At 47.5% G+C, this 12,968-nt stretch overlaps 1 protein-coding gene across 4 annotated transcripts in view; it reads left to right on the top strand.

The window, feature by feature from the left end:
- The first annotated feature begins 199 nt into the window (after positions 1–199).
- SH3YL1 (SH3 and SYLF domain containing 1) overlaps positions 200–12,968 on the top strand; it is a 78,699-nt gene continuing 65,930 nt past the window's right edge. The window contains exon 1 of one of the 4 annotated variants that reach the window (XM_043927377.1): positions 200–534. In XM_043927377.1, the coding sequence (XP_043783312.1) occupies position 534 (1 nt within the window). In that variant the 5' untranslated portion in view covers positions 200–533. Of the gene's footprint in view, positions 535–1,147; positions 1,331–10,020; positions 11,554–12,968 lie in introns of those variants that run through there. The other 3 variants (XR_006345787.1, XM_043927375.1, XM_043927376.1) reach the window with 3 other exon arrangements.

Below are 12,968 nucleotides of genomic sequence, written 5' to 3'. Positions count from 1 at the left end.
TGGGCGTAGCCCCGGGCCACAGGGGTTCGCGGGACCGCAGGGCGAAGCAAGCGCGGTGGGGCCTGCTCTGTCCCCTCGGGTCCTCGGAGAGCGGAGGGCCAGTCCTGCGCTCAGGTGAGCGCCCGTCAGCGAGCCATCGGCTGCACGTGACGGCCGCCCTCGGGGGGCGGGTCCACTCGCGCCTCGTGAGACCTGGGGCCCCCGCCCCCGCCCGGTGGGACCGCCGCGTTCGGCCGGCGCCGCGCGGGACGGCCGTGGGCTGCGCGCTTGTCAACGACGGGCTGCTTCCGGGCCCGAGGGCGGGCGCGCCCCCTAACTGCGAGTCCGTACAAAGCGGTGCTCCCCCAGTGGGAGCGTGTGGACCTGCCCCTCACCTGCCTCAGGTGTGCGCCGCCCACCGCGGCCATACCTGCCCAGGTGTGCGCCGCCCACAGCGGCCCCCGCCCGGAGGCGGAGCCGCGGCAGCGCTCTTCCTTTCCCTGGGCGCGGTCCACAGCGCCGGGGCGCCGGAGCGGGCCAGGCTCGGGGTCGCGAGTGAGTAGGGGCGTCGGCGCGGGCCTCTCCTGGCCTCGGGGCCGCCGCCGGGCCACGAGAGTCTCGCTGGGGAGGGCCAGTCTTCGGGGGAAAAGGGAGAAGCTGTGTCTCTGGGATTGTTTGCTCTTGCGCGTCTTTTAATGCTGTCATCCCACAAGCTGTCAGAAGTTAAAAGGGCTCTCCACAAACGTGGTGTGATGCGGACTCAGCCCCCGTCGATTCGATTCACAGTCAAGCTCTTCTTGTTTACAGTTTTTATGGTTATCGTTCATTTTATACGATGTGTAAATATCTAAAGCTTGAAAAGCCAGGTATTTGTTGCTGTCCTTTCCGTTTCCTGTGTGTAAGTGCAGGTTATTCTGGACCTCTGTCAGAGCCGTCTGGGTTGAGCCTGCCTCTGACTCGGGCAAGAGTCCGGGTGCTGCCCTTGCTCCGCGACCTCCTGAGGCGTAACTGCCAGGCCCTCCAGGCTCACCGGCCCCGCATAAGCCGCGCTTTGCGGGTATCGCTTAGGGTAGACTGACTGCAGCCTGGCTCTGGGGGCCCTGGACCCCGTATCTCTGTGCTGTGATAGCTTTTCCTTGTTTAAAGAAGCAGGAAACTGCTCTGAGTTGGTAGACGACCAGACGATGATGAGATGTGCCCTACTAGCTGGAAATGTGTCATTTTCACTTCCTTTCAATTGGAGTGTTGCCACTGCTGCTGCTGAGGCTGAGTCGGAGAGAATGACACAGACAGGGGACCCCTGCCCACAGACAGTAGGAAGCTGATGGCCCCAGAATGTTCTACCAAAGAAGTGAGGTTTCTAGGTTTTATTTTATATACAGAACATACAGTGTTCTGCGTTTTTGTCCTCATGAAAGTTTTATTGAGATGTGAGAGATGCCTGAGTTAATAATGGGTTAGTCAGAAACTCTGCACACACCCACCTCAGAGAAACAAGTTTCCAGTGGTGCTGTTTAGTTCTTTGTGTGGCCTGCTGTTGAAATACCTCTGCAGTGACCAGCTGGAGGTTAAAGGAAGTTATTACTTCCAGCCTGTTTATCGTGCTTAAACTAAGGAGAATTGGTTACCTGGTTTACAAATGTTCTATTTAAACAAAGTTTCTATAAAACTAGTTAATACGGCGCCTCATCTTTTGAAAGATTAAAAAAAATACTTAAAAGAAATCGTTGCTCATCAAGAGTGATTTGATGCTTTTATTCCATTTAGGAAATTTTCTCAGGGAGTTTCTCTCTGTTTAGAAATTAGGAAGTGGTATTTGGAAAGAAGAGATTGCCGTCAAGTCAAGGGGATGCTGCTGCCGTGTCGCTAAGTGACCGGTGGGCACAGACGTCTTTCTATAAGTTGCTTTATGAGCAAGTGGTCGTGGTAAGACATCATCCTGTGCAGATGAAGACCTTAGCATATTGAATTTTTATTTTCTTTGGGAGGAATCAGTTTTTCACAGTCAGTGATTGGACTAGAGTGGCATATGTAGTCTTACTCTGAGCCAGGATCACTCTTCAGTTTGAGAAATGGTAAAGCGAGTATAAGTCAAGGGTCTCCTTATGCTGGAAGTTATGGGTCTCGTCAGTCTACACTTCTGTCTCCTGTCCAAAGCCTGCAGTCAGGGGAATGGAAAAGAGGCAAAGGCCACGATAATGTTTGGGGGTTCAAATTATCAGTTTGGTTTGAAGTTTGGACTAGAAGGTTAATGGCCTGACCAGAGGGACCCGTTTTGATTTCTAGAACTGACAGACTTTGTCTCCTTAAGACAAAGGAAGCAGTTAAGCCTGGGCCACGGAAAGATAAGAACTGGTTTAAGAAAAAATGGCCGTAGTTCTCAGGCAGTGGTGTCCATGATGATAATATACTAATAAAGCTAAAGGCAATATTTCAGAGGTTTTTGAAAGATCACATACAAAGTTTCTTTTAGCTAAGATTTATAGCCAAAATAAAAATTTGTAAAAAATTTCCTATAGATAGCCTTCTCGTAATTGAGACTCTGTTGAGGAAAATAATATATTGGATGCTTTTGTCGACAGAAGGAAAGTTTGGAAGCCCTTGAAGTCTTATGATGAGGTGCTGGGAGGGGCCGTGCCTCTTCTGCATTCATTCCAGACCTCTGAAGGGCCAGACAGGAAACTAGTCAGTCTTCTCCCCCAGGTGGCAACTTTCTCTGGGTAGATTCTAATGTCCTGGTTGCCCCCAGTGCCCCCCGCCCTGAGTTTAATACTCTCTGATCAATATGGAAATTATTTCTACATCTTAAGGTCATTTCAAGGTTTTGAGGTTTCAAAAGTAAAAATTTTCTCCTCAGTATTTAAAAAAAGTCCTCTCAATTAAAAAAAAAAAAGACTTAGTATGGGAATTTCAAATATTTTAGTTACTTTTTTAAAATTTTAGTTTATCTTTGGCTGCACAGGGCTTTTGTGGCAGGGTGCGGGCCTCTCATTGTGGTGGCTTCTTTTGTTGCGGAGCACTGACTCTAGGCACGTGGGTTCAGTAGTCGTGGCTTATTTGCCCTGCAGCATGTGGGATCTTCCAGGACTAGGGATTGAACCAGTGTCCCTTGCATTGCAAGGCAGATTCTTAACCACTGGACCACAAGGGAAGCCCTATTTTAGCTACTTTTTAAAGGAAATTTCCCTCTATTTTCTTGGCTTGAGGTTTGGCAGCCATCCTTCTCTTGGGAGGAAACTCAAATATTTATACATAATTTGCTTTGCCTTGGAATTCAAGAGACTTAAAACTTTTATGAATGTTCAGATGCAAACCAAGACTTAATAGTGACCTGTATCTTCATAACTTCAGGAATATAATGATACCAATTTTCTGATCAGACCATGCCCCTCTGCCTTATGGTCAGCAGAGGAAAGTGGAAGAGCCACGTGATACTGAGGACTGGAATTGAGGCTTGTTTCCAAATCATTATTGTTACTTGTTGGCTCTGGCAGAGAAATTCACTATACACAACTGTGACTGGGCAATATGCTTTTATTAGAGATTTAACAGGATCTGTGCTATTCAAACCCATTAGCCCGGCTCTTCTGGAGCTCAGCTGGACATGACGCTGTCTGCACCACGGCCGGCTTTGTGACGTCAGTTCTCAGTGACCAGGGCTGTGTCTGGCGCTCAGGCTCAGTGGTCTGCAGGCATCCCAGCTGGACCCGAATTCCCCAGCCCAGTAGCTGCCCTTCCCATGTTTATGAAAGGCTCTGACCTTCCCTAAACAGGATGTTTGCAATAGCAACTCTCAACATGGAATTTGCTTGTTTAACTGGTTTAACTCTGCTTGATTGATAGAGTTCAAAGTAGAAGGTCTTTTGGGGGTAGGATTTATGATCATTTACTAAGCTTTAGTTGCACGTTCCAGAAAATCTGATCCAAACTGGCTTTAGCAGAAGAAGATTTTCCTGGCCCATGTGCCTGAAGAGGGGGCTTCCCAGGTGGTGCTAGTGGTAAAAAATCCGCCTCCAGTGCAGGAAATGCAAGAGACTGCGGGGCTGCTTGTGGCTTCAGCTGTGGCCCAGCTCAGGGCGGAAGGAGAGCCAGCAGAGCCCGGCTTCTCTCTCTAACTCTAGTCAAGAGCTTCCCTGCACAGCTCTGCTCTCAGGCTCTCCCCAGTGGTGAAAAAGTCTTGCAACAAGTCAACACAAGTGCCTGCAAGAGAGTTCTGGCAGCTCCCACACAAGCCCAGCCAGATGCTGGTGTGGATCAGCTTTGGTTACAAAGCTCTGCTGTGGCGCAGGGAAGACACTTGTTCTGATTCAGCAGATGGGTCACCTGTCCTGCTCTGGGTGCTGCAGCAGGGGGAGCAAACAAACTGCTGGTCCCCCCAAAAGACATAGATATTTAGCAGCCAAAGGAACCAATTTCCACTGCAGTTTATTAATGCAAGGCAGTGAGAGAGATTGAGCATCTGTGTGTATGGGTGGGGCTCTGCAGGGCAGTGCTTTGTAAAAGCACTCCTTCTGACCCGTGAGGACTGTAGCTGAGTGGCGGACAGGTGTGTGGATGAGTCTCAAACCACACACTCAAGTGCCAGAAATGTAAGCATTTTATCCTGAGCCCTCCCGCTCAGTCACTTTTCAGAGTGGGTTTTGAGAAGAGGAGTTGGGTCTTTGCCGTCTCTGCCTGGTCAGGTTTGCTTTTGGTCTTCACTTGTCGTTAATTCTGAAGATGACCCTGGTTGCACTCACCAAGTCTGACACTGCAGCTCCCGGGTGGAGCAGCGGGCATTCCCTCAGGCACAGCTGGCTTTCCTGTGCCTTCTGGGCGGAAGTGCTCTCAGTGGGGTGAGCACCACTTCAGCTGGAGCCACACGCAGGTCTCCTCACCTTCAGTTCAGCTTGGTTTTGTCTTCCCTTTCCTATGACAACTTTGAAAGGACTATTTTAGGGACTACACCACTTATACCTTACTACCCCCTTACCCTCCACTCTTTTAAGGTCTGGGAAATGTTACAGATTCTGAGAGGCAGGGAACCTTTGCTCTTATTCAGCACATATTCTTCTAAACCTACTGGATTTTCCAAGTAAATGAATCTTTCCTAGTCCACACAGAGATTTGACATTTAATTCCAAAAAATCACAAATGCTTTATTCATTTAACAAATATTTATTGGGCACTTACTGTATGCACTTATGATGTGTGTTGGAGATACTACACTGAATAAAATAGTCAATGTGCTTAACCTGTGGCACTTACATTGTAGAGAGAGAGATGAGGTTAGAAAGATTAGACAGACAGGGGAGCGATACAGCCTGTGTTGTTGACATTCAGTCGCTAAGGGGTGTCTGACTCTGTGACCTCACGGACTGCAGCACGCCAGGCTCTGCTGTCCTTCGCCATCTCCCAGAGCTTGCTCAAACTCATGTCCATTGGGTCGGTGGTGCCATCCAACCTTCTCATCCTCTGTCACCCCCTTCTCCTCTTGCCCTCAGTCTTGCCTACCGTCAGAGTCTTTTCCAATGAGTCAGCTCTTCACATCAGGTGGCCAAAGTATTGAAGCTTCAGCTTCAGCATCAGTCCTTCCAATGAATATTCAGGGTTGATTTCCTTTAGGATTAACTGTTTTAATCTTGCGGTCCAAGAGTCTTCTCCAGCATTACAGTTCGAAAGCATCAGTTCTTTGGCACTCAGCCTTGTTTATGGTCCAGCTCTCACATCTGTACATGACTACTGGGAAAACCATAGTTTTGACTCTATAGACCTTTATTGGCAATGTGATGTCTCTGCTGTTTAACACACTGTCTAGGTTTGTCATAACGTTTCTTCACTGGTGGATCAGATGGTAAAGAATTTGCCTGCATTACAGGAGATCCAGGTTTGATCTCTTGGTGGGGGAGATCTGCTGAAGAAGGGAATGACTACCCTCTTCAGTATTCTTGCCTGGAGAATTCTATGGACATAGGATCCTGGCAGGCTACTTTGTCCCTAGGAACACAAAGAATCAGACAACACTGAGCAGCTAACCCTCTCACTTTAACTTTTCTTCCAATTAGCAAGTGTCTTTTAATTTTACTGTCCACAGTGATTTTGGAGCCCAAGAAAATAAAAGTCTGTCATTGTTTCCATTTTTTCCCCATCTATTTGCCATGAATTGATGGGACAGATGCCATGAACTTAGTTTTTTAATGTTGAGTTTTAAGCCAGCTTTTTCACTTTCCTCTTTCACACTCATCAAGAGGCTCTTTAGTTCTTCGATTTCTGCCATTAAACCATCATCTGCATATCTGAGGTTGTTGATACTTCTCCCAGCAATCTTGATTCCAGCTTGTGAGGAATCCATCCTGGCATTTTGCATATGAGCTCTGCATATATGTTAAATAAGCAGGGTGACAATATACAGCCTTGATGTACTCCTTTCCCAATTTGGAACTAGTCCATTGTTACTTGTCTGGTTTTAACTGTTGCTTCTTGACCTGCATACAGGTTTCTCAGGTGACAGGTAAGGTGTATTCCCATCTCTTTAAGAATTTCCACAGTTTGTTGTGATCCACTCAGTCAAGGACTTGAGCCTAATAAATGGACAAGTAGTTTTCTTTTTGGAATTCCCTTTCTTTTTCTGTGAGCCAACGAATGTTGGCAATTTGATCTCTGGTTTCTCTGCCTTTTCTAAATCCAAATTATACATCTGGAAGTTCTCTGTTCATGTACTGCTGAAGCCAGCTTGAAAGATTTTGAGCATAATCTTGCTAGCATGTGAAATGAGTGCAATTGTACTGTAATTTGAACATTCTTTGGCATTGCCTTTCTTTGGGATTGGAAACTGATGTTTTCCAGTCCTGTGACTACTGCTGAGTTTTCCAGATTTGCTGGCATATTGAGTGTAGCACTTTACTAGCATCATCTTTTAGGATTTGAAATAGATCAGTTGGAATTCCATCACTTCCAATACCTTTGTATGTAGTAATGCTTCCTAAGTCCCACTTGACTTAGCCCTCCAGGATGTCTGGCTGTAGGTCAGTGATCACACCATCATGGTTATCTGGGTCATTAAGACCATTTTGTACACTTTTTTGTGTATTCTTGCTACCTTTTCTTAATATCTTCTGCTTCTGTTAGGTCCTTGCCATTTCTGTCCTTTATTGTGCCCATCTTTGCATAAAATGTTCCCTTGATATCTCCTTCTGAAGAGATATCTAGATCTTCCCCATTCTACTGTTTTCCTCTGTTTCTTTCCATTGTTCACTTAAGAAGGTTTTATTATCTGTCCTTGCTTTTCTCTGGAACTCTGCATTCAGTTGGGTACATCTTTCCTTTTCTCCTTTGCCTTTCACTTCTCTTCTTTTCTCAGCTGTCTGTAAGGCCTCCTCAGACAACCAGTTTGCCTTCTTGCATTTTTTTTTCACTTGGGGATGGTTTTGGTCACCAACTCCTGTACAGTGTTATAAGCCTTCATCCATAGTTCTCACTCTCGCATGTCCAACTCACATCCATATGTGACTACTAGATGTGACTAGATGGACCTTTGTTGGCAAAGTGATGTCTCTGCTTTTTAATATGCTGTCTAGGTTGGTCATAGCTTTTCTTCTAAGGAGCAAGTGTCTTTTAATTTCATGGCTGCAATCACCATCTGCAGTGATTTTAGTGAGTGAAGTGAAGTCGCTCAGTCGTGTCCGAATCTTTGCGACCCCATGGACTGTAGCCTACCAGGTTCCTCCATCCATGGGATTTTCCAGGCAAGAATACTGGAGTGGGTTGCCACTTCCTTCTCCAGGAGATCTTCCCAACCCAGGGGTTGAACCCGGGTCTCCCACATGTAGGCACACGCTTTACCATCTCAGCCACCAGGGAAGCTCTGCAGAGATTCTGGAGCCCCCAGAAGTAACGTCTCTCACTGTCTCCCCATCTATTTACCATGAAGTGATGGGACTGGGTGCCATGATCTTAGTTTTTTGAATGTTGAATTTTAAGCCAACTTTTTCACCCTCCTCTTTCACTTTCATCAAGAGGCTCTTCGGTTCCTTTTCACTTTCTGCCATAACGGTGGTGTCATCTGTGTATCTGAGGTTATTGATATTTCTCCCGGCAATCTTGATTACAGATTGTGCTTCATCCAGTCTGGCATTTCACATGATGTACTCTGCATAGAAGTTAAATAAGCAGGGAGACAGTATACAGCCTTGATATACTACTTTCCTGACTTGGAACCAGTCTGTTTTTCCATGTCCAGCTCTAACTGTTGCTTCTTGACCTGCATACAGATTTCTCAGGAGGCAGGTAAGGTGGTCTGGTATTCCCGTCTCTTGAAGAGTTTTCCAGTTTGTTTTGATCTACACAGTCAAAGGCTTTGGTGTAATCAATAAAGCAGAAGTAGATACTTTTCTGTAACTCTTGCTTTTTCAATGATCCCACAGATGTTGGCAATTTGATCTCTGGTTCCTCTGCCTTTTCTAAACCAACTTGAACATCTGGAAGTTCACAGTTCATGTACTGTTGAAGCCTGGCTTGGAGAATTTTGAGCATTACTAGTGTGTGAGATGAGTTCAATTGTGCAGTAGTTTGGGCATTCTCTGGCATCGCCTTTCTTTGGGATTGGAATGAAAAGTGACACTTCACAGTCCTGAGGCCACTGCTGAGCTTTCCAAGTTTGCTGGCATACTGAGGGCAGCAGTTTCACAGCATCACCTTTTAGGGTTTGAAATAGCTCAGCTGGAATTCCATCACCTCCACTAGCTTTGTTGGCAGTGATGCTTCCTAAGGCCCACCTGACTTTGCATTCTAGGATGTCTGGCTCTAGGTGAGTGATCATACCATCGTGGTTATCTGGATCATGAAGATCTTTTTGTATATTCTGTGTATTCTTGCCACCTCTTCTTATATCTTCTGCTTCTGTTAGGTCCATCCCATTTCTGTCCTTTATTGTGCCCATCTTTGTATGAATTGTTCCCTTTGTTATCTCTGTAATTTTCTTGAAGAGATCTCTAGTCTTTCCCACTTTATTGTTTTCCTCTATTCCTTTGCATTGATCATTGAGGAAGGCTTTCTTATCTCGCCTTGCTATTCCTACTTCAATTGCTATTCCTTCAATTTGAGCCTGCATTTTGCAGTAAGGAGCTGATGATCTGAGCCACAGCCAGCTCCAGGTTTTGTTTTTGCTGGCTATATAGAGCTTCTCCATCTTCAGCTGCAAAGGATATAATCAGTCTAATTTTGGTATTGGCCATCTGGTGATGTCCATGTGTAGAGTCATCTTTTGTGTTGTTGGAAGAGGATGTTTGCTATGACCAGTGCATTCTCTTCTCAGAACTCTGTTAGCTTTTGCCCTACTTCATTTTGTACTCTGAGGCCAACCTTTCCTGTTACTCCAGATATCTCTTGAGTTCCTACTTTTATATTCCAGTTCCCTGTGATGGAGAAAGTGTTAGTCACTCAGTCGTGTCCAACTCTGTGACCCCAGGGACTATAGCCCTCTAGGCTTCTCTATCCATAGGATTCTCCAGGCAAGAATACTGGAGTGGGTAACCATTCCCTTCTCCAGGGGATCTTCCCAAGGCAGGGATCGAACCTGGGTTTCCAGCATTGCAAGCAGATTCTCTATCATCTGAGCCATGAGGGAAGCCTATTATGATGAAAAGAACATTTTCTTTCTTTCTTTCTTTTTTTTTTTTTGGTGTTAGTTCTAGAAGGTCTTGTAAGTCTTCATAGAACCATTCAATTTCATCGTCTTTGGCATTAGTGGTTGGAGTATAGACTTGTATTAGTGTGATGTTTAATGGTTTGTCTTGGAAACGAACCAAGATCATTCTGTTGTTCTTAAGACTGTATCCAAGTACTGCATTTTGGACTCTCTTGTTGACTGTGAGGGCTACTCCACTTTTCCTAATAGATTCTTGCCCACCGTAGTAGATATAATGGTCTTCTGAAATAAATTTGCCCATTCCCGTCCATTTTAGTTCACTGATTCCTAGAATGTCGATGTTCATGCTTACCATCTCCTGCTTGAGCATGTCCAGTTTACCTTGATTTACCTTGATTTGTTGGACCTGGACCTAACATTCCAGGTTCCTATGCAGTATTGTTCTTTACAGCCCTGGATTATACTTTCACCACCAGACACATCCACAACTGAGTGATGTTTCTGCTTTAGCCCAGCCTATTCATTCTTTATGGAGCTGTTTCTCTGCTCTTCCCTAGTAGTGTATTGGACACTTACTGACCTGGGGGGCTCATCTTCTGGTGTCCTATCTTTTTGCCTTTTCATTGTGTTCATGGGGTTTTCAAGGCAAGAATACTGAAGTGTTTTGCCAGTCTCTTCTCCAGCGGACCACGTTTTGTCAGGCCCTGACTAGCAGGGACGTGCCCTGCAGCCATTCCCCGTAGCCGGACAGCATGCTGGCTCCCTGGTTGTCCCACAGCTGGTCCTCACTGAGTCTGTAAACCTTTACTGGCCACCCAGTGTCGATCAGCTTGCCACCTAGGGGCCTTGGCAGAAGCCATGCTGAAGTACCCGGAAGGGGGCCTGGGGAGGCAGGAGCTGAGGTTGGAGCACACCCGGAGTGCGTGGTTCCTCAGCTTCACCGCTGCCACTGGCTGCCCTGGGGCTGATCTGCCGCCCGCATGACCCGCAGCCTGCCGAGCTCTGGGTCCTGTCTGTCCTCTCCTCTGGCTCCTCGGCCTTATTATTTATTCAGCCCCAGCAAGCCCAGTCACCCCACATCTGCCCCACACAGATATAGGTCATGGTGCAGGCTAGATATGATGGAGGAACTTTAAGGGATGTTACCAGTGGACTGCTATTATTTGAGATATTACTTAGAGCATTTCTTTAGAGAAATGACCACAGGAGTTCAGGACTGGAAACAGAAACGCCAGAGGAGGCTGTGGAACGGACACCACAGACTGATACTCCCTGGGCCAGGCTGGAGGCGGGAGGAGGGTGAGCTGCAGTCAGATTCTAAGCTGGAGGTTTGTGTTGGGTGCTGTGTACTGGAGGGTGTCAAGGCATGAGAGAAACGTGGGAGTCCCAGCTGGTCCGGGGTCTGAGTGTGAGCCCCCCGATGGACGAAGCCCTCCTGGAAACAGAACTTGGGGAGCAGGCGGCAGAGGGGCCAGGCGTCCCTGTGACGTCTAAATGCGATTAATCTGAGATGCTGACTTGGTTTCAAGGTTCAATTAGTACTTGATACTCTTGAGTCTGGCATTTCGGGAAAGGATTACCAGATATAAATGGTGTTTAAAGTCACAGGCCTAGGGTTGAGTGCGAATAGAAAAGGATGGCACCTTGGGGAGGCTGAGAGGACCGCAGCCTCCACCTCTTGGCTCATTCCTGGAGGCTGTTGACTGAAAGAGATGCACAGCATGAGATCTGAGAGTTCAGCTTGTTCGGTGCAAAACGAGGACCGTAACCGAGCAGTCTCGGAGGTACTGCTGAGGAGCTGCTCTGAAGAGATGGGGCAGGGAGGCCAGCACTTCTGTTTTGCTGAAGGGGGTACCTGCAATCAAGCACACGTTTTGGCAGGAAGTTGCTGCTCGTCACAAGGAAGAGGTGTCTCCATGATTTTAGCGCTCTTCTAGATATGAGAAAAGGCAAGAAATTGGGCTCTTAAAATCTTCTTCTGAAAATAGCTAACTATCTGAAGGCCTGTTCTACCAGTTTTTCCAGAGGACAGAGGTCTTTGTTCCTGACCTCTAGCCCAAACTCCTTTCAGGGTTTGTGGAAGGTCAGCAACTGCAGTGACCTAATCTTTGTCGAGTCAGATGACAAGTGACAGTGTTGAGTTGGCAAGGCAGATGAAGTCAGCATTAGCAACCATGGTGTTGCTGGCCCCCGGGCCTCACCCTCTAGGCATGGGGTCAGGGTGTTCCTCACCCCTCAGCTCACCTGTGTTTTGTGTGGTCCAAGTGGTGAGGCTCTGCCTAGCTGCCCCAGGAAGGGATGACCCGGGGCAGGGGGGTGGGTAGGAGAGCTTCGTGCCAAATCTCAGGCCTGGTCTAAGATTTCAGTTCCTCAAAGGGCTGTCTGCGTGCAATGATTTCAAGTAGAAACAGCTTTTAAAATTGATCTTGAAGAATGAATGGTATTTTAAGAGGTCAGAGGTTGCCATTTTTTTCCTGTAGGGCCAGACAGCCCGTAGATCAGGCTTTGGAAGCCAAGAGGCAAAACTGTGTATTGACACTTAAACAAGAGAGAAAACTATCTTCCACAAATTTTTATTGATTACTAGATTATAATAATAACTGAGCACTTCTTTTGTAATCCAAGTGTACTGATGCATGAACTGTGATTCTCTTTGTGGGAGAACACTTTCGACTTGAGCTCACTATTTAGTGCCCTTTACCACGACAGGTCACGAGTGTTCAGCTGTCAATGCTGATCTAGGACGGGATTTTACCTATTTCATCTTTGAAAGTGTGTTCTCACCCAAAACGTTCTTTTGATTCAGTTTTTTGCAACCAACCAGTCTCACATCCAGGCCATAGGAGAACAGGTAGCGGCTGGATTTGCCGAGTCCTTGGAGCTCTCGGCTCCACACGCGGCCTTCAGCGTGTGCCCTGGGAGGATCAGCAGAGCTCCTTTAGAGGGGCCGATGCCAAGCTTCCTCAGGAAGAGTCAGGCGGGGTCAGCGAGTGGTAAGAGGGCATCCGGCAGAGCCTCCTGAGCCGTAGGCCCAAGAAAGGCCCCTGGAGAACTCCGCATAGCCCCCTGCACTCAGAAACTGGAGCCCCCACGGGCTCTGAGGGTCCTGCCCCTGCCTCACCCAGATCCCACGCCTGCCTGTACCCCCGGGCACAGCTCCCAGAGGGGCCCCGCCAGTGGAGCAGCCGTCCGCAGCTGAGCCTCACCTCCTCCAAGGAGGGCTGCATCCTTGCACATGTCCCCCTTCAGAGCAAATGGTTCTCACAGTTAAGGTCCACCTGCTGTCGGACTCCGCCTGCTGCACCTCCTCCAGACGAGTGGGGGAGATTACAGCCGGAGGGGCTGGCATAACTCGGGGGGCGCA

Source organism: Cervus elaphus, chromosome 16, assembly GCF_910594005.1.
Source record: "Cervus elaphus chromosome 16, mCerEla1.1, whole genome shotgun sequence".
In the NCBI taxonomy this organism is placed as follows: Eukaryota; Metazoa; Chordata; class Mammalia; order Artiodactyla; family Cervidae; genus Cervus; species Cervus elaphus.
The sequence above is the reverse complement of the archived record's forward strand: the minus strand, read 5'-3'. Positions and strand labels throughout refer to the sequence as shown.